The following is a 17679-nucleotide window of genomic DNA, read 5'->3' as shown; positions in this document are numbered from 1 at the left end:
GCATATAATGTAGGCAACCCATTTAGCTTTTTGTACTTGTTTGTTTATGTATTCATAAAATGAAAGATATTCAGATACCTTTTAGTTCTTCTACATGTTGAATGTAAAATCATATTTTTACCGATTTCAACCAACTACATCAAAAGATATTAAGTCTTGAAATTTTTTCAAAGTACTTCCACGAACGCATTGTATGCAAATGATTCGAAATTGCAATGTAAGTATATTACCACGTCATAGATGTCACCCTATGTCACATTTTGTAATATAATTCCGAAAGCAATAAATAAATTCTTTTCTCAACATTCTACACTACAATAACTCTTTATTTAACTTTTATTAAACTTGTTTTAATTATTTTAATGCGCGAGCTGTATTCATGATAATTTGAAATGTTTGACGCATCGGAAGCGGAAGTAGCAGTCGCAGGCCAAAACGTCACGTCGTACCTCCGTGCGCGTTCGGTTTGATTGGTGGTCGGTCGGTAAATATGGCGTACTGTTTTGGCGTCCACCGTTCAATGTGCGGTTTGAGTCGACGATTTGAAACCCATACCGCTCGCATAGCGTAAATAAATAATCAGGAAATTCGAAACCTTCGAACTCGCATGGTGTGTTGAACCGAGCGCGCTCCCGAGTCGAACCTCAATCGATAGCGCACTAAATATTAATTAAGTTTAGTGGGTCACTATCATGTTTTGCGCCTAATTCGCTACACTTCACGCCAAAACAGTGATCAGTTTCAATGAAAAGTTGAACTTGTTGACGAACGCTTAGTGGCTGCCCGCATGCGACGCATCGTTCCATAATGCAATGCGATTACTGTGATGGATTTGCTTGTTGAAACGCATACGACACGGTTTTAGGTTATAAACTGGATTCAACATATCTCATTGAGTATCTTATGCTATGGGTGGTTGCATTGGGACTGCTTAGTAACAGGTAAGTTAATATCGTGTTTTGAATTGCAGTGTGGTGCATGTATCTAATTTGATGTGTTTGTAGATTTATTGTGGGTGGATATGGACTGGTTAGGGAGTCAGTCCCAAGTGTAAGGTTGAAGTGTCATGCAGTCTGCTGATTCAAGCCGTTACATTAATTCGGTATCTGACCTTTACGGGGACGACGAAATCGAATTTCTTTTAGACGACATAAGAGAACTGGAGCCAATTAGCTGCAGGCCAGAAGATATCCAGGTGAGATGCTTTTTTCTCTTTTGTTTTGATTTTTTCTTCATATTTTGATGTATAACATGTTTATTTTTTAAATCCAGCATGTCCTGTTAATTTTATTATAGTTTTAGTAGTAATATATAAAATGGGTTGTGTTGTCTTTTTGTTCATTTGAATTTATTTTGAATAAAAATTTCTAGATGATTTAATTGTGTTATTTTATGCACGCAATATCTAGCGGTACGCCCCTAACGTGTGTTTTCTTGTTCTCCTTCCTCAAGTTATGCCGTGGTGCAGATGTAAATGTAATTGATGTGGTATGTAGCTGAAAATGAATATTTTTCTAGTTTAAGACGTGTTTCTCCACATATAGCCCTATAGCGTGTGTTTAGTGAATTCTGTGATTCTGTGAATTTGTCAGAGCGGCGGCACTAAGTGTAATGTGTTCCAGGCGGGGGATGGCATGAGTTGTGTGTTGCAGGACTTTGAGATAGCAGGCAGTGGCACAGGAGAACCCGCCGGCGGCGGCGCTGAGACGCCACTCGGCACCGTCCATTCCTGGGATTCACACTCGCACTATCGACGACGCTCAGCATCGCCTGACCTATCACTCTACTCAGGCGTCATTGTCTATTGTGATCACACTCACCTCAGAACACCAACCGGATTATTTAGGATATTATTAATTGTAAGTATTAATTGAAGAAACAGTCAATTGGTTTCTTCTGATCTTTTTCCTCTTTTAACCTGGCCTCGCTTGTTTTTATGATGTAAAACTGTATTTTACCGGGACAAGTTGCTAGGAGGATGCTGTTTATTTTTCCGAATCTGGGTTTAAAGCTATGAATTCGCAGCTGTTGGATTGCAAAAACAGGAAAATCCAGATTATTCTTAATTTATTAACTATGTTATCAATATCTTTGGTTAATGAGTTAGGGAATTAGAGTAACGTGCATAACTTAGGAAAAATTCAAATTTTACCAAAACAAGATTATGTTCTCGGAAGAGCTAATTTTCTACGTTTTACTTTAAAAATGATTGAATTAACACATTGTTCTTTACTTGCAGTTAACTACAATTGCCTGTTTAGCATGTTTATGCACAGCAGGCACAGTGAAAGTGACGCTCTTCATGCTTCCATTAGTAAACCGTATTAGACTGATGATGTTCGTCACTCTGCTGAGTATTTTTATTACATCTTTATTATTATTCCTGGACATTTCACATATAATATATTTATTCCCATTTCCGTGGGGAAAACTTGTAAGTACACATACGAGATGAGTGGAATTATTAAATTGATTAAAATTTGTTGTTTTCCTATAATTGCAGAACGCATATATCTACTTAAGCCTTAGTGTGTTGTTCCTGATTGCGTCAAGTCTACTTTTCCATACAGTATTTTTATCAGAGGCCTTCCTGTGGGTCCCTAAATGGACGCACCAGCAGTTGTTTATAACTGGGGTAAGTTACAAAATGGGTTATTTATGTTTGACTAACATCCCTAACTTTACTAATATTGTCATGTGTTTGTTGGGGTTTGTGTTTCAGTGTCTCGGATATGTATGTTGTTTAGAATCGTTAGTAATAACCATAATCCAAAAGTGTTCAAAAGATCACTACCAGCCAGTGGCGGAGGATCCTAGCATGAACCTGCAGGAGCGGCGGAGCTCTTCGCATCCGAACTCGCCGGATCACGTCAATCAGACGACGCATAACTATAAGCCGATAATTAATTACCAAATGCCGGCCGTCGCTTCCACGTCGCGCAATGAACCTTACAATTATCTCGACGATGTTCAGCCGTGTTCATCCAAAATGGCGCACAACGCTTAAAAATCCTTTCACTTCACTACACTCACCCACGTTGACAAACACATACACACTCTAAAACAAAAATTAAGAGTCTATTTATTTTCTACGAACGCTTCGAAACTTTGAGATAGCTGTACATAATAGAAGATATCATTTTCTTGTTACTAACAGCTTTTAAGATGTTTCTAATTTTCACTACATATCTTCATTCATCTTTGCGTTCTAAGCTCATCTAATTTAAGTCATTATGGTTTCGAAATTTAAGTGTACGGCTGATGGCACTAAACAATACTACAAGTACAATTCGTTTTGCGATGTGTAACGTTTAAGAAATTACTAGATACATATTGATGTCACAAATTAACGGATCATAAAACAACTATTTGGTTACCAGAGCAATTCGGTAAATGTGCGCAGGGTATCTCGAAAATTCAACGATGCTTTGTACATACCCTAAGTCGATACCCTGAGAAATTGTACAGGTAATTAAGTTACGACAAACAATTGATGATAGTATACGTAAACACGATGTTGGGAAAACACACGTCAGCCGATTATCGATATCAATTACATTATTACACAGTTGATAAACATTGACAGGCGGAGGAGTCAGCACACTTTAGATAATTAAATTAATTGAGATACGGGTAAATAATTTAATATTTAAATTATTCAACTAGACACGCACTTTAAATTGCAATAATGAAATCAAGCGGTCGGCAAGGAGCTAGGAGTTCGAATTACATCTTTCCGGTACTTTTAGAAACGAAATTAAGCCCTAAAAATGTTAACAGGCCTACTGAAATCGGCCAGGACAAAATTTATTGAAATTTACAAATTGATGATTGGCTCTACTGACAAAATTTTGTGTTGCATCTTTTATCCCTAAACGCGAAGCGATTTTTGTGAAAGTGTAAAGACAAATTCTTATGAATAGATTAAATTATTATTAGATACGTTTAGACGAATAATACAATTGACAAAGTACACAGTACACACAAAAAACTTGAATTTCAAAGAAGTAAATGGAGTTAACCTAAGATGTAATGTTAATGAAATTTAGTCTAACAAAGAACAACAAATATCTATTATAAATATAAAATTTCTTGTATAAAGTGTTCATACATAATTTAAGTATTTTCGAAATGCACATAATACTATTTTAATAACTTATGTACTTAAATTAATTCGACTAACCAACTACTGGAATACTTAACGAGGTGTCGCGAGTCGGAAGAGAACATGTAACCGCCTGGAATAATCTGGAGATGTTGTTTTCTCATTGCGAATTCATTTGAATGACAAGATTAGCGTACAAAATTAGGACCAAACATTTAGTGGTTGCCAAAATTCATTTCGACATTTCAACCGACCATAATACAACTGTTAAACACAATCTCAATTACAATCACTGCTTTGTTGTTATTTTGACGACATACAATCGTACAACTTGTTACAACTGGAGCACTAGGCGTATTCAAGCATTTACAATACAATGTCAGTATTAATTTATTGTGAGTTGATTAAACGGGATCATACACTTACGAACTGCCACAAATCTCTTGGTGTCGTGATTTCAATTTCACATTTAGTATCCGAGCTGAAGCTGAAGAAACCAGACAATCAGGGCGAATTTATTAAGCATTTAACCGAGGAGACATTGCAATAGTGAAGTCAGCGAAATGAGCTACACTGATCGATCATGTTATACCAAAGATTACGAAATAGCACGAAAACAATGCGATGCATTAGCGTTTAACAACACTTCTTGTGATTATTCGACTTGGAATCATTGTTTTCTCATCATTATAATGCAACATTATAAATTAATAGCAATTAATTGTACATTATGGTTTGTGTTCCGATATAGTGTGTTTATGTATAAAAATCATTGAAAACAAGCACTGTTTGATGTAATTCCCAATCCATACTCTATATTTTGTTTAATTTAACTTTATTATTTAATATATTAACAGGGTTAGTAATAAGAATTAATTTATATATGTTTGGTATATAAAGAGTTTTTTCTTCTGCTTTTTGAGCACTGTGGATATTCACTATCATGTTTAGCACTACGGGCGTTGACATCACTTGAAATTTTTCTTCTGCAATTATGCGTTAATATTCGGTGACTACAATGTTTATGTACATGACCATGCATATCAGGTCTTGAATAAACTGAAACTTTTCGTTTGGGTCCATTTGAGACACCACGGTACTCATCGAGTGAATGCACAGAGCTTTTCCGTGTATCGTCTTCTTGTTTCACGTAGATATTGGCTTTGATGTGATGCATGTGGGGATTGTCGCTTCCTGATCGCTTTCGATCGTCTTCAGATCTCACAACGCTAGAGCGTTGAGTACTCGTGCCTGCATTGTTTCTGTCTTCGGATTCTTTACGTTCTCTTATTATGTCGTTAATTTCAATGTCTAATTCTTTATATCGGTAAAGAAGGAATAAACTAAAGCAGCTCAGTAGTAAGCAGGTGCCACCAACCAGAGCCATAGGCTAAAAATGCAAAAAATAATATGGAATTGAAAGTAGAATAGTTTTTGGTAAATCTTACTCCTGGAGATTTATGTATCTTGGTGAGTGTCAGACATTCTTTCATTGACATGGATTGCGCTACGATTGTAATGATTGATAAAGTTAAGTTACTTATTATGTTCTATAAATAAACAAAATGAGCAAATTGAATTGGATATTAGAATTATCAGTTACTTACAAGTCGAACCCATAAGCTGGGATTATTCACCGCATATCCACAACAAAAGATTAAATACAAAGCGGTAGCGTTGCAAATTGTTGCTATGGCAGTTCCAATATTCAATTTTCGTTTGCAAGGGTGGAAGTGACAATAATCCGATACCACTACAATGGCTAGATTTGCACACAAACTGATCTATATTCAACACAATTTAAATTAGATGAAATTATCAAGTTCTAGTTGTAGACTTACAATTCCAACAAGTTGTAAGTTCGCAGTAATTGTACACGCAAACTTTCCAGATCGAAATATTTTCTTAACAATGTCATCGTGCGTCTGATTCACGGGAATGAAAGAATCCAAATACAAGCGTGATTTTCGAGCTGCCATCAATTTTGTGGTGTGTCGTATGAATTGAGGTTTAAAAGGTATTGAATTTTTATAGAAGTATATCCGGAGGTTTTGTAGTATACATTCCTAGAATACTTGAAGGTATATTAAATTGGAACAAAAAATTCAAGTGATAGCATAATCTAATCTACTAATTATCCAACTAAAGATTAAATAGATGATAAGTTTAATTCTATTTTGGGACTATGCGCTTTAAATACCGCAATTCGTTTTGCAGGGACGGATTTAAACGGATAAAATTTTTATCAACTTATTGTAAAAATGCAGCCTTTATGTCTCGTATCAATTGCGCAATATATTGTTTGATGTAGTTATGTTGTATAGTAACTGACTTAAAGTACCTACCCGAAATGACCAGTATTTTTGATTTATTATCAACAAGCATTTAGTTGTAGTGGGCGTAGAAGATGATTTGTTAGATATTGTGACAGTATTCATATTGCTTATTATTATTTTAGTCTTGATACTGTATTGTCACATTTAAGTTTATACGTGAAATCTCGCAAAGATGAGTAACAGTGTATTAAACATTCCTCAAGAGTCAAATCTGAGCGGTATAAATCGTAATTCTAAAAGAAAGCGAACAATACAATATGATACATTCGATGGAGTTGAATTTAAAGAGACTGCCATTATTCCAAGGTATTTACGGTCAAAACTAGTTCTAAACTTTTTAATTTTAATCTTTTATTGAAGGAGTAACACATTGTGTATGCTACCTCATTCAGCAACTTGGGAAGTGATTATAATAGCCAGCATAATTATCAACGTGCTTTTTCAATGTATAGCAATCACATACCATCAAGTTGCTGACAAGAAAAATAGTGCTTTCTACTTTATGCAGTACACAATGGAAGTGTTGTACATTCTGCATTTGTTCTTCACAATCCTACATCGGTATATTTTTCATTGAGATATTTATTTTCGAATTTAGTAATAACAAATCTTATTTTAGGAATTTTTCAATACATAAAAACGATTATTGTTCCAAGAAAATGCCATTTATGCATTTGTTTATTGGATTCATTACCATTATACCAAGCTACGAATTTTATGAGTATCTCTTGGACAGAGAGCCGTACATATATTTACAGACAATTTTAAACCTCAAAGTGGTTGTCAGATTGATTCATGTTTATTTATTCTTCTCTCGATGTCGTGTTGAGTGTGGTACGTTTCAATTAATTACAATTAATCAAATTTCAAAGATATTTTTAAACTATTTTTCAGAATTAAATAAATTGACGATTACTTTTATGGAAAGTTTCTATATAAACTCCATATACATTTGCTTGGTTGCCTGTATTTTCGGGTGGTTTGGTTGCAGTGGCTGTGAATTTTCCAATTGGACTACACACTTACAAGATGTTGTCTATGATTTTAAAGACATCCGAGAACGCTTGATCTATCCAATGATGTTTGTTGGAAGTTTGCTTTTGGGCAATTACAGTGGAATTATTATTCCTGAAACCATCCCAGAAATTGTCTGTGTTTTCGTTACTCTGATGGCCAGTCTCATATTAAAGATAAACTTTATGTTGGCTAATTTCATCGCTGAGTCTGTGCGCTCATATCGGAGAAACAGCAAGTTTAAAATGCGAATGAAGAAAATTCAAAGCTACATAGAATTTGAGCAATTGAGCAAAACTCTAAAGACTGATATAATGGAGTATTATAACGTTTTGTGGACAAAAAGAGCTGGGATAACAAATTTAAATCCATCGTTTCTTAAGTTGATACCATTATCATTAAAAGTAAGAAAAATTCAATCGTAACACAATATAACACAATAAATTAAAATTAATTATAATTTTTTAGAATGAGGTAACAATGGATTTAGGCTGGGATGCTATATCACATTCACATTTATTCCGCGATCAGAAATTAGCAGTAAAAACTGCAGTTGCAAAATTGATGGTAAGTCGCTTCATGGTAAAAGACGATGTCATTTACGATTCGGGCGACTTAAAAAGCTGTCTCATCTACATTGTTTCTGGCATAGTGCAATTGCTCTCCGAGGAAGATAATGAAAGTCCCATTTTGTCATTTTCATCCGGAACAGTATTCAGCGAATGTTCCTGTCTTATGTTAAGTCATTGCAAATACAAATTGCAATGTGCTTCGTATTGTGAACTGCGTGTCCTGCATTTAACCGACTTTTATCGCGGTATGACCTTATATAAGGATATCATCCGTAAGTGCCGTCAAATGTTGCGTGCACGGTTGCAATTTGCCAGAACGCTTCGGCGTAGAAAGAAGATAGATTTGGCCGAGAGACACTCATCTCGACCGATCCGTCGTATTAAGTTATACTGGCATAATATTCTGCAAGGCTGGCCAATTATTGATAACTATCACACGTCAAAGTATATGGACTTGTTTGCAATTATAAAAAACACTGATTTGAAAGTAAGTCAAATTAAATACTTAAACAAATAATATGCGATATAATATTTATGTTGTTTCAGGTTGAAGTGGTTTGTCTAACATCAAAATTCCCATTGATTATGGATCCGTACTCATCTTTCCGAAGATTCTGTAGTGTGTGTGTTCTTGTCGCATGTTTAATTCAAACAATTATCATTCCATATTGTGCCGCTTTTCGTCGGGAACTGCACCCAGGACTCCGAAGCTTCCTATTTCTACTTGACATCATTTACGTTTTAGATATTTACATGCAGATTACTACCGCCCTTATGCAAAACGACAATATGCTTACGAAGTTTTCCACTATTATGATATATCGCATTCAGCAATGGACGTTTCTCGTCGACGTTTTTGCCATTTTACCGGTTGACTATATTTACTGGTCGCAAGGATGCTCTCCAAGAGTATTTATTATGCTCAAGATACCACGCATTTTCAAAATTTACAAATTAATCAGATTTATACGAAATTTCGAAACAAGTATGGTAAATGTGAATGGGATATTCATTATTCTGGTTAAATATTATCTGATGTGGCTTATTTGTGTCTATGTCTTTGCTTGTTTATTCTTTGTACGAAGTTGCTACACACCGAATTGTGTCCCGTACTGTAAGTTACTTGAATCGAACTTCAAAGATGATTTTATGACAGAAGTGATTTATATTCTAGCATGGTATCCATATAATCTGGAATTATCAAACCAAACCCAAACTGATATCAAACCAGTAATGTCATCACTGCTTTTTGTGGCCAATATATTGTCGAATGGAAAGAAAATTGCTTACTCATATGACTATGTGGATAGTACGTTGACTTTATTCCTCATAATTATCGCCTACTATTTGATACCAATGGCCACGTCAGAATTAACTGCAAATCTTTATTGGAAGATGAAAGATGTTGCACAGTACAAAATAATCACCTCTTCAGTGTTGGACTACGTCCGCATTCATAAACTAAAACAATCGGTGGTCACTCGTGTGGCGAATATGTTGAATTTTCGATGGGATCATTCTCGAGGCTTGATCGAGCTATCAGCCAGTGAGTTTCTTCGAGAATTGCCAGTTAAGCTGGAAGAACGTGCACGTGAAGAGATGATCGGCCAATATTTCGATAAGCAAGTTTTATTTCAAACACTACGAGACACAGTGCGAAAACGAATTGTTTCCACTGCGGACCTGATATCATATCCGGAAGGTGCAACAATTATCGATTCCAACAATATAATCTCACACATATATATCATTAAAAGGGAGTATGCAAGGCAACGTCTGTGGTTCCCGGCGATGAGGAACGAAATACCCAAGAGAAGATTTTTTCGGCCGGAGCATGTTTTCCTGTCGTGGATCTTCTGCATGCAGTGCCGTCCTTTTTGAATGTGAGGGCACTTACGGCAGTGGACGTTATTGTTATATCGTATGGGACATTTATGGAAGCAATTAAATATGACCCGGGGTATCAGGAAACCTTGTTAAGCACATTGAAATTACACTTGGCAGCGAACAAAGTGATATTGCATCGGAAGCAATATTTTCAGCCTGCTGAACGTGTAATCAGACGTCAAACAATCTATTTTAGATACCAAATTAATGACGAAATTGATATTGAAGGTGTGTGAATGAAGAAATGATTTATTTTGTTTTTAAATTAACGGTTTTTTGTAGTTAAGAAAACACCGTTTATAATGAAAACAATCAATCCAAACAGTGCATATTATCTGGTCTATGAAATTATTCGTTGTTGTCTGGTAATTTTTCAGTTTTTCATTTTAAGTTTACAAATGAATCTACTCTATGAATACAGGTAAACTTGTTTTTAATTATTCTTTTTTATATTTAATTTCTTTAATTTTTAGGCATAACATACAAAAATTACATATAACGTGCGATGTTTTGAGTTGGATTGACATCTTTATAAGGCTACGCTTGCATTACTATCGCAGCGATGGAATCTTAGTAACCGATTTTAAGTCTGTTGCCAAACATTACATAACGCACGCGTTTGCGGTGGATTTTTATGCATCTTGTCCATTTTCCACTCTTTCCGTGGATGCAATGATCAATATTTCAAAACCGGTTGTTGTCAAACACTTTTTACTTTGTTTGTCACGACCTCTTCAGCTCTACCGTGTCTTTCTTGGCATTTCCTACTTATGCCCCAGGATTAAAGTAACGTCTGAAGTGACCATAGTGCGAATACAATGTATTCTTTTTATGATGGTCGTTATCCCAATCGGTGCAAATTTACTTGTATTAAGCGCGTGTGTCATTGATTCCGATAGTCTACGTTGCCCTATGAATGGTTGGGGTGGAGGTGATATTACCGAGATTACCCCAATGACATCACTGGTACATTATGCATATTTAGCTTCTTTGTATCTTCACGGATGTCCTTTTAATGGTTATGCAGAGAAGAGCAATTTCAGTTATACAATTTACCTCTTTATTACATTGATATCTTTATCGCTAGCGTGGTTCATGATGTCAAAGTTGATAAACCTCGGGGTAATTTCTACATGTAAAATTTTTTTTTAAATATTTGATTGAATATTATGTTTCAGTTGCATGGACAATTTATGACTTTACGTCTGCAAAATGATCGTACTCATTTTCAAAAGTTTGCAAAACTGGAAGGTGTCAATTCTAAATTAACTAAAAGACTATTAGAAGTGAATTCACTTTTGACTAAAAAGTCTAGTCGGACGGCACTGCAAGAAGCTAGCAAAAGACTGCCTCCACAATTATTCAGTGATTTAACGTATGGATTTAATGAACTATCCTTTAAGAACAACAAATTATTTTTTGATGCTGCACATTCCATTCAGCGACACTTAGCATCTCATGTAATCCAACACGAAGCTAATTTATATTCGAACAATCGAACTAAATCAGTTTGTTTTCAGTTTAAAAGAATTTTCTTCATAAAAGACGACATTATAATTCGTAATAATGATATTAACCAATACATATTTATTGTTGTAAGGGGAAGCGTAAAGGTCTCTGTCGCAGGATGCAAAATTGCCGTTATGCAAGTTGGAGGCATGTTTGGGTGCTTAAGCGATAAGAAAAGAATTAGACAACTTATTGATGTTACTGCTGCAACACATACGGAGTGTATATACGTTAAAAGCACAGTATTGAATCGGTACCTCTATAATTACAAAACCGTGAAACGTCGAATATCAAGTTATGTAAAGCAAAATATGGAATATGTCGAGGCTTGCGCAGCAACTGCAAATGATGACAGCTCAACTATTCAAGTACTGCCACCTACTCATACCACACGTTACACCCGCTTTTTTAAGAAACTTCAACAATCACTTCATAGAAGTCGAGGAGGATTTCGAACATACTACTACCTTTTAAACGTGCACCTGTCAGCGTTTAGCACAATGTTTATCTTGATTCTGCAGATGGTAGCAATGCACGAAGACCTAAGCTATCATTTTTACATAATGTTAGTTCTACATTTAAAAGCACAACATTATTAAAAGAAAACTAATTAACTTATTCGTAGATTATATTTGTTGGACGCGATGTTTATCGTGAAGATACTTCTTAGCTTTACGTTACCTTTTGTTGATGCGACGTCTGGCATTGTTGTTGTGAAAATGAAGACAATTATTTTTAGGTATTTGATGAATGAGTTTGCAATAGACCTGGCAAATGTCCTAATGCCCGAATTATATTTTGGATATTTTTTTAGTTCAGAATTTCATGTTGCGTAAGTACATACATTAAGAAGGAGTTTTGAATGCATTGAAAACAAGTATTTTCTGAGGGCTTCGAAACCTGCTCTTGACATTTTTATATCAAAAACACTAATTGATAAAATACTAAAATTTATATTATCCGTTTTTTGTAGATTACTTACTTCAAATCGCATTCTACGGATTATTCTTTTCGCCCGATATTATAATAGATCTCGTGTGAGTAATAATTTGACTCACTCACTACGCCGAATTTTTATTGCTTATATAACGCTTATCTACCTGCAATTCACCACGAATGTATGGTTTTATGTCGCCTGCAGTTTGCATGTTGGTCGCTATCGCAAATTTGTCTCTCATGCACCCGAAGAATACATTCCCATATTAACTTTGTATCATACTTACCTATTTTCTTATGTGCACGTGTTGAACGTCTTCACTGGAAATGGCGTGAAAGCAATCAAGCCACTGAACATTGAAGAGATCATCGTTACCATAATTATTACCATCTCGTCTGTGTTCATGATGAGTGCTATTGCTAGCCGATGCGCTTTGGTGCAAATAATCGATAATTATTCACTAAATTATTACCGAAACAAGATCGACGAGGTCAAGACGCACTTGACAAATTTACGCCTATCTCCGTATATTCTGCACAAATTGGTAAGGTACTACGAGTTCATTTGGAGGATCCAGAGAGGAAATCAATTCCCTATGCTGATTAATGAAACAGGAAGGTATCTGCGTGAAGATATCAGAATAGATCTATACAGTGAATTGATACTTCAAAATGCCATATTCAAAAATGCTCATAAAGACTTTATACGACAAATGTTGGTGAATTTGAAACGGTTTGCATATCCCAGATCAATGGTTATCGTGCATCAACATGAAGTGAATGGCAGCATGTATTTTATACAAAGCGGAAACGTTGCGATTGTCGATGTCAGTACGAATGGCGATATGAAGAAAGTTGGTTTTTTAAAAGCAGGTCAGAGTTTTGGCGAGGTTCAAGGATTGACTATCGCGCCATTTCAATTCACCTACGTTGCAGAAACCTTAGTGATAGTTATGTCTTTAAGAAAGAAGAGCTGGGCATATTTGCTAGAGTTTTTTCCAGCAACGATGAATAACATCCAGCAGAATTTGAGCGAACATTTTGGTGTTACAGACAAGATATAAGTCTAAATAAACCATTAATGCTCAACAACTGTGTATTACAGCACTAAATCATAATTTACGAAATTATACTACTAAATTAGATCTACATTACAGTAAGTAATCAGTAAATAGTTGAAGTAATTACACGTTGTTTTTATCTTAGTTATTTAATCTCTAAATTCAGTTGTGTAAATTTTTGTATTTGGAAGCTTTTAATTCATATCGTGTATTGTCACTTTCTTTTTAGAACTTTTATTTAAGGAAGTTGTATGAATCATTACTTTAAATATCAGAAACCGTCATATTAGAACTCTAGAGTTCCTCTACAAGATGCATACCCCTCCGGCCTTTTTGGTGTTTAGTCGGCGAACTTCATGTCGTAGGACAACCGTTCTTTCCCCAAATTGTTGGTATTTTTATTCTTTATAATTTTCATATATAACTTGTGGATTTAACCCTTGGGAAACCTAAAGTAAAGTCCTTTTTGTGTTTTTTGCTCGGCTAAGTTTGTGGTTTTATGGTTTTTGCAGGCGAACGCGATGTCGTAGGGCAACCGTTCTTGAACTAAATTGTAGGTACAGTAGAATCTTGATAACTCGAATGTCAAGGGAAACCAAAAAAAATTCGAGATAGCAAGTTTTCGACTTAACAAGAATTTCGAGATATGAAGAGTTAACTCATCAAATTTCGACATACAAAGGCAGAATTTCATAGAACATTTATTTATTTTATGAACTTCGACTTACTGAGGTAGGAATTTGCAGTTCGAGGTACTGAGTATTAAAATGTACGAGTATTGCCTCACAGGGAAATAACTTATTGTTCGAGTTACTGAGTCTAAAAAATTCGAGTTACTGCGTCGTTCGGGGTTCGGCGGAAGGGAATAGCATATCTTTTCGATTTACTGAGGATTACGACTTAACAAGGTTCGAGTTATCAAGATTCTACTGTATTAATATTCTTTATAATTTTCATATAAAACTTTTTGGTTTAAACCTTGAGAAACCTAGAAAAATGCCCTTTTTGTGTTTTCCGGTGTGCTAATTTTGTAGTTTTTGATGTTTCAGCGGTCGAACGCCATGTCGTAGCACAACCGTTTTCACCAAATTGTAAGCATTAAAATTCTTTATTATTATTATATAACAGGGTCTAACTTTTTTACATACATTTTTTGGGCGAATTTGTTAAAAAAAATTTCGATCGAAAAACAGGGTCGAAATTTTTGTACTTAATATTTTTCGGTCCAATTTTTTTGTAAAAAATATTTCGATCGAATTTTTTTGTAAACATTTTTTCTGTCGAATTTTTTGGTTAAAAGTTTTTTGGTCGAATTTTTTTATTAAACAAGAACAAAAATACGAAACACGAATGCGTTTTTCTCTAAAATTGTAAATATTAGACCATATTTAATGAATGTTAATGTTATCAAAAAAAGTTACCAAAATAATCGATGTAGCATTAAATTATCTATTAGGTTTACTATTTATAATTTAATCGAAATTTATAGTTCCATGCATAGTGCGAGTACAGTTCTATTCATGTTCTGCACTGCCACACTGAAAGTGTCAGTGTTTACAAACAAACATGTTTTCTTATCTCGTGCAATTGTGCGATCGCCACGCGGTTGGCCTGTGTACTACGTTAGTCTCATTTTTGTCGTCAGGTGATCTGCACGCATATTTTCTTCATTATTCTTGAGTTGCTAAATGCTTTTTCGATTGTGCGCGATGGATGTGCAGGGTTCGTACCACGCGGATTGTAGGTACATACTCAGAGGTTTGTATTATACGCGTATTATTTCATCGGTTCTACAATGTGCATAATTAAGGTCCATACAACTTATTGTATTGAACTTCTTTATCATTTTCATTAATAACTTTAGCGAATAGCTTGTTAATTAGTAGCAAAAATTGAATTTTTGTGCTTCAAAAGACTAATTTTGGCTGGTTTTAGGGGTTTTGCACATGAACCTGACATCGTAGGAGAACCATTATTTTATCAGATTGTAGGTATTGAATTTCTTTATTATTTTCACAAATAACTCTAGTGATTAGTTTGATAATAAGCAACAAAAATGGCATTTTTGTGTTTCGAAAGACTAATTTTGGCTGGTTTTAGGGGTTTTGCACCTGAACCTAACATCGTAGGAGAACCATTCTTTTATCAGAATGTAAGTATTGAATTTCTTTATCATTTTCAATAATAACTTTAGTGATTTGCTAATTAATTAGCAACAAAAATTGCGTTTTTATGTGTCCAAGGACTAATTTTTGCTTGTTTTCGGGGTAAACACCTGAATGCGGCTGCCCCTTAATATCAGCGGGGTTCCTAAAGATGTAGAATTTAATTCTTGGTCGCGTTGTATTCTATTGTCGTAGGAAACGAACCTGTAAAACGTGAATTGATACACAAATTATACGTTTTGTACATTGTTATGTCGGTAACCTTTAACTCTTGTGTTACATCCAGTCATTTTGAATCGTTTTCATGATTATATATAACATGGATAGTTTTTCTTTATCCGTCGTTCAAGTAACGCATATAGAAATGGCAAAATGAGGTGAGCTAGAGCAAGACGGAAATATTATAAAATTTTATGCACGAGTTTCCATAAACGTTTATGAAGATGCCCTCTGGGCGAAACATGTCAACTCAAATACAAATTGTAAAATCCAAAAATCACGTAAAATTATAATAAATAAATATTTCAAATATAAAAATGGATTACGTATTCGCCAAAGAAAGTAATAAATTTATAAAATTTTATGTTCTATCCATGTTATCTATATGATGTTTTCATGGAGTTTTCGACGCTTTGTTTCTGCTTTCAGTTCGACCTTGGCTTGCGCAGCATACTGTGCGCTGCCATTTGAGCAAGGGCGTGCCGGTTGTCGGCTTCAAGTTTCGTCAGTCGGTGGTGCGCAGCGGCATATTATTCTTTTGCAAAATAATTTAATAGGGTAAAAGATCTAAAAACGCGACTGAAACTGCTAAAAATTGCAATTTTTCAATTTTTCACGTTTTATTTCAATTGCGAATATCTCGTAAACTAAAAGAGATAGAAAGTCTTAATCTACGGACAATTCTATATAAAATAATACGTATTATGTTGCAGTATTGTAAAGTATTCCGAGGTGGGCTAGAATACACGCATATGAATGAATGTAAACAAGTTTTTTTATTGCTTTCAGCGTGCGTATCTCAACAGCGATAGTGACCTCGTGCAGTTGCTGTCGACTGTGTGCAACTCAAGGCATACGCAGTTCCATTTTGGTTCTCGACTGAATCGCGCGTTTTCATTGCGACTACTTTTTGTTCTTCAAATCATAATTAGATAAAGTTCGGAATGTTCAATTAACAATTGACGGCATTTACTGAAATCGGATGTGAATGTGGTTTTGCTAGTGAGATAGCATGCGTTGAATGTTCATCAATCGCGTGTGATGTTCCGTCGGCCGTCGGTGATTGTTTTTCGCTTGTGGAATTACATTGCACTCGTGTTAACCTATGTGTAAATAACCCGCGTGTCCAGACAGACTTAATAATAACTTGGATTTATGTAACAACGTTGGTGCCTGTTGAAGAAGTTTAGGAACACTTGCGCCAAGAGATGCGCATATTACAAGGCAAGTTTTACTTTCAAGAGATTTAAGAGCTGCCTATGATTTTCGATTAAAAAAAAATGTATGTAGTTTTTAATGTTGCTAATAAAACATAATGTAATATTATATACTTCTTCATATTTCTTTTTGGTTTCCCCTTTCCCGTTTGAAGGATTGACGGCTTGAATCATATTCCATATAAATCTTAAGTGCGTCGAGCGTGTACAATATATAGCTGTTGTTTGTGTTGTGTTGATGTTTTTAAAAAGTTGAATAAAGTAGAAACATAAATAGAAGAATCAAATATCAATGATGTAAACACTCGGTGGTCGAGTGGAGACGTGCACCTGCTGGCATGCTAGCAGACACGGATCGAATCTCAGGTATAAAAGGCATTTTTCTCAAATATAAAAATAACAGGTGTAATTTGGGTGGCATATGTAAACTCAAATAAAATATAAGAGAAATTGCAATACAAGTGAAGGCAATAAGAGAAGTAAGAAAGTAAGTGGAGAAACGGAGAACAACGAGAAATAGGAGAAATAGAAGAAGGAATAGCCAGAGAAGAGTAGAAGACAGAAGGAAGAGAACAGAGTAGAGAAGAGGAGGAGATAGAAGAAAGAGCAACAGGAGTGGATCAGATTTTGAAATTTTTGGCCACGTGTCGTTATAAGA

The 17679-nt window shown here is 35.0% G+C and overlaps 4 protein-coding genes across 10 annotated transcripts; 3 read left to right on the top strand and 1 right to left on the bottom strand.

Moving 5' to 3' along the window:
- Positions 1 to 430: 430 nt before the first annotated feature.
- Positions 431 to 4887, top strand: LOC135799732 (uncharacterized). Of its 4 annotated transcripts, none has more exons than XM_065312941.1 (7): positions 431 to 941; positions 1005 to 1195; positions 1453 to 1488; positions 1653 to 1859; positions 2240 to 2434; positions 2504 to 2635; positions 2723 to 4887. In XM_065312941.1, exons 2-7 carry the CDS (start codon positions 1067 to 1069, stop codon positions 3005 to 3007), a joined length of 984 nt encoding a protein of 327 aa, XP_065169013.1. In that variant the 5' UTR covers positions 431 to 941; positions 1005 to 1066; the 3' UTR covers positions 3008 to 4887. The 4 variants fall into 4 exon arrangements, with proteins under 4 accessions (XP_065169013.1, XP_065169012.1, XP_065169016.1 ...); XM_065312940.1 differs by having other exon boundaries at positions 1623 to 1859; XM_065312944.1 differs by lacking the exon at positions 1453 to 1488 and having other exon boundaries at positions 432 to 941.
- Positions 4888 to 4923: 36 nt separating this feature from the next.
- On the bottom strand, positions 4924 to 6170 carry LOC135799734 (uncharacterized). The gene is made up of 4 exons (XM_065312946.1): positions 5947 to 6170; positions 5713 to 5889; positions 5554 to 5655; positions 4924 to 5495 (listed from the first exon to the last, which is right to left on the bottom strand). Exons 1-4 carry the CDS (start codon positions 6082 to 6084, stop codon positions 4983 to 4985), a joined length of 930 nt encoding a protein of 309 aa, XP_065169018.1. The 5' UTR covers positions 6085 to 6170; the 3' UTR covers positions 4924 to 4982.
- Positions 6171 to 6589: 419 nt separating this feature from the next.
- LOC135799721 (uncharacterized) lies at positions 6590 to 9908 on the top strand. Its single transcript, XM_065312922.1, has 7 exons — positions 6590 to 6747; positions 6802 to 7002; positions 7061 to 7275; positions 7336 to 7859; positions 7924 to 8514; positions 8574 to 9141; positions 9202 to 9908. Exons 1-7 carry the CDS (start codon positions 6614 to 6616, stop codon positions 9906 to 9908), a joined length of 2940 nt encoding a protein of 979 aa, XP_065168994.1. The 5' UTR covers positions 6590 to 6613.
- Positions 9909 to 9961: 53 nt separating this feature from the next.
- Positions 9962 to 17648, top strand: LOC135799720 (uncharacterized). Of its 4 annotated transcripts, none has more exons than XM_065312918.1 (12): positions 9962 to 10142; positions 10197 to 10335; positions 10388 to 11036; positions 11093 to 11374; positions 11435 to 11988; positions 12049 to 12255; positions 12397 to 13515; positions 14470 to 14511; positions 15356 to 15407; positions 15521 to 15572; positions 16594 to 17086; positions 17177 to 17648. In XM_065312918.1, the coding sequence occupies exons 1-7, from the start codon at positions 9962 to 9964 to the stop codon at positions 13421 to 13423; spliced, it is 3039 nt and encodes a 1012-aa protein (XP_065168990.1). In that variant the 3' UTR covers positions 13424 to 13515; positions 14470 to 14511; positions 15356 to 15407; positions 15521 to 15572; positions 16594 to 17086; positions 17177 to 17648. The 4 variants fall into 4 exon arrangements, with proteins under 4 accessions (XP_065168990.1, XP_065168991.1, XP_065168993.1 ...); XM_065312919.1 differs by lacking the exon at positions 17177 to 17648 and having other exon boundaries at positions 12049 to 12162; positions 12238 to 12255; positions 16594 to 17130; XM_065312921.1 differs by lacking the exon at positions 17177 to 17648 and having other exon boundaries at positions 12397 to 12460; positions 16594 to 17130.
- Positions 17649 to 17679: the final 31 nt, after the last annotated feature.

Source organism: Atheta coriaria, unplaced genomic scaffold (assembly GCF_025399875.1).
Source record: "Atheta coriaria isolate IRGN ID8LTWV9N9 unplaced genomic scaffold, Caltech_Dcor_3.1 hic_scaffold_9_pilon, whole genome shotgun sequence".
Classification (NCBI taxonomy): domain Eukaryota; kingdom Metazoa; phylum Arthropoda; class Insecta; order Coleoptera; family Staphylinidae; genus Dalotia; species Dalotia coriaria.
This window is presented reverse-complemented; position numbering and strand designations above follow the sequence as displayed.

Bases quoted from the DNA above. Each gene is read 5' to 3' on its own strand.
- LOC135799720 (XM_065312918.1), top strand. From the start codon at position 9,962: ATGGAAGCAATTAAATATGACCCGGGGTATCAGGAAACCTTGTTAAGC. The intron at 11,375-11,434 runs GTAATCCAACAC...GTTTGTTTTCAG, and splicing joins AGCGACACTTAGCATCTCAT to TTTAAAAGAATTTTCTTCAT. The intron at 11,989-12,048 runs GTTAGTTCTACA...ACTTATTCGTAG, and splicing joins AGCTATCATTTTTACATAAT to ATTATATTTGTTGGACGCGA.
- LOC135799721 (XM_065312922.1), top strand. From the start codon at position 6,614: ATGAGTAACAGTGTATTAAACATTCCTCAAGAGTCAAATCTGAGCGGT. The intron at 7,003-7,060 runs GTATATTTTTCA...ATCTTATTTTAG, and splicing joins TTCTTCACAATCCTACATCG to GAATTTTTCAATACATAAAA. The intron at 7,860-7,923 runs GTAAGAAAAATT...ATAATTTTTTAG, and splicing joins TGATACCATTATCATTAAAA to AATGAGGTAACAATGGATTT.
- LOC135799734 (XM_065312946.1), bottom strand. From the start codon at position 6,084: ATGGCAGCTCGAAAATCACGCTTGTATTTGGATTCTTTCATTCCCGTG. The intron at 5,890-5,946 runs GTAAGTCTACAA...TGTTGAATATAG, and splicing joins ACTTACAACTTGTTGGAATT to ATCAGTTTGTGTGCAAATCT. The intron at 5,496-5,553 runs GTAAGATTTACC...TTGCATTTTTAG, and splicing joins AGATACATAAATCTCCAGGA to CCTATGGCTCTGGTTGGTGG.
- LOC135799732 (XM_065312940.1), top strand. From the start codon at position 1,067: ATGCAGTCTGCTGATTCAAGCCGTTACATTAATTCGGTATCTGACCTT. The intron at 1,196-1,452 runs GTGAGATGCTTT...TCCTTCCTCAAG, and splicing joins GCAGGCCAGAAGATATCCAG to TTATGCCGTGGTGCAGATGT. The intron at 2,636-2,722 runs GTAAGTTACAAA...TTTGTGTTTCAG, and splicing joins AGCAGTTGTTTATAACTGGG to TGTCTCGGATATGTATGTTG.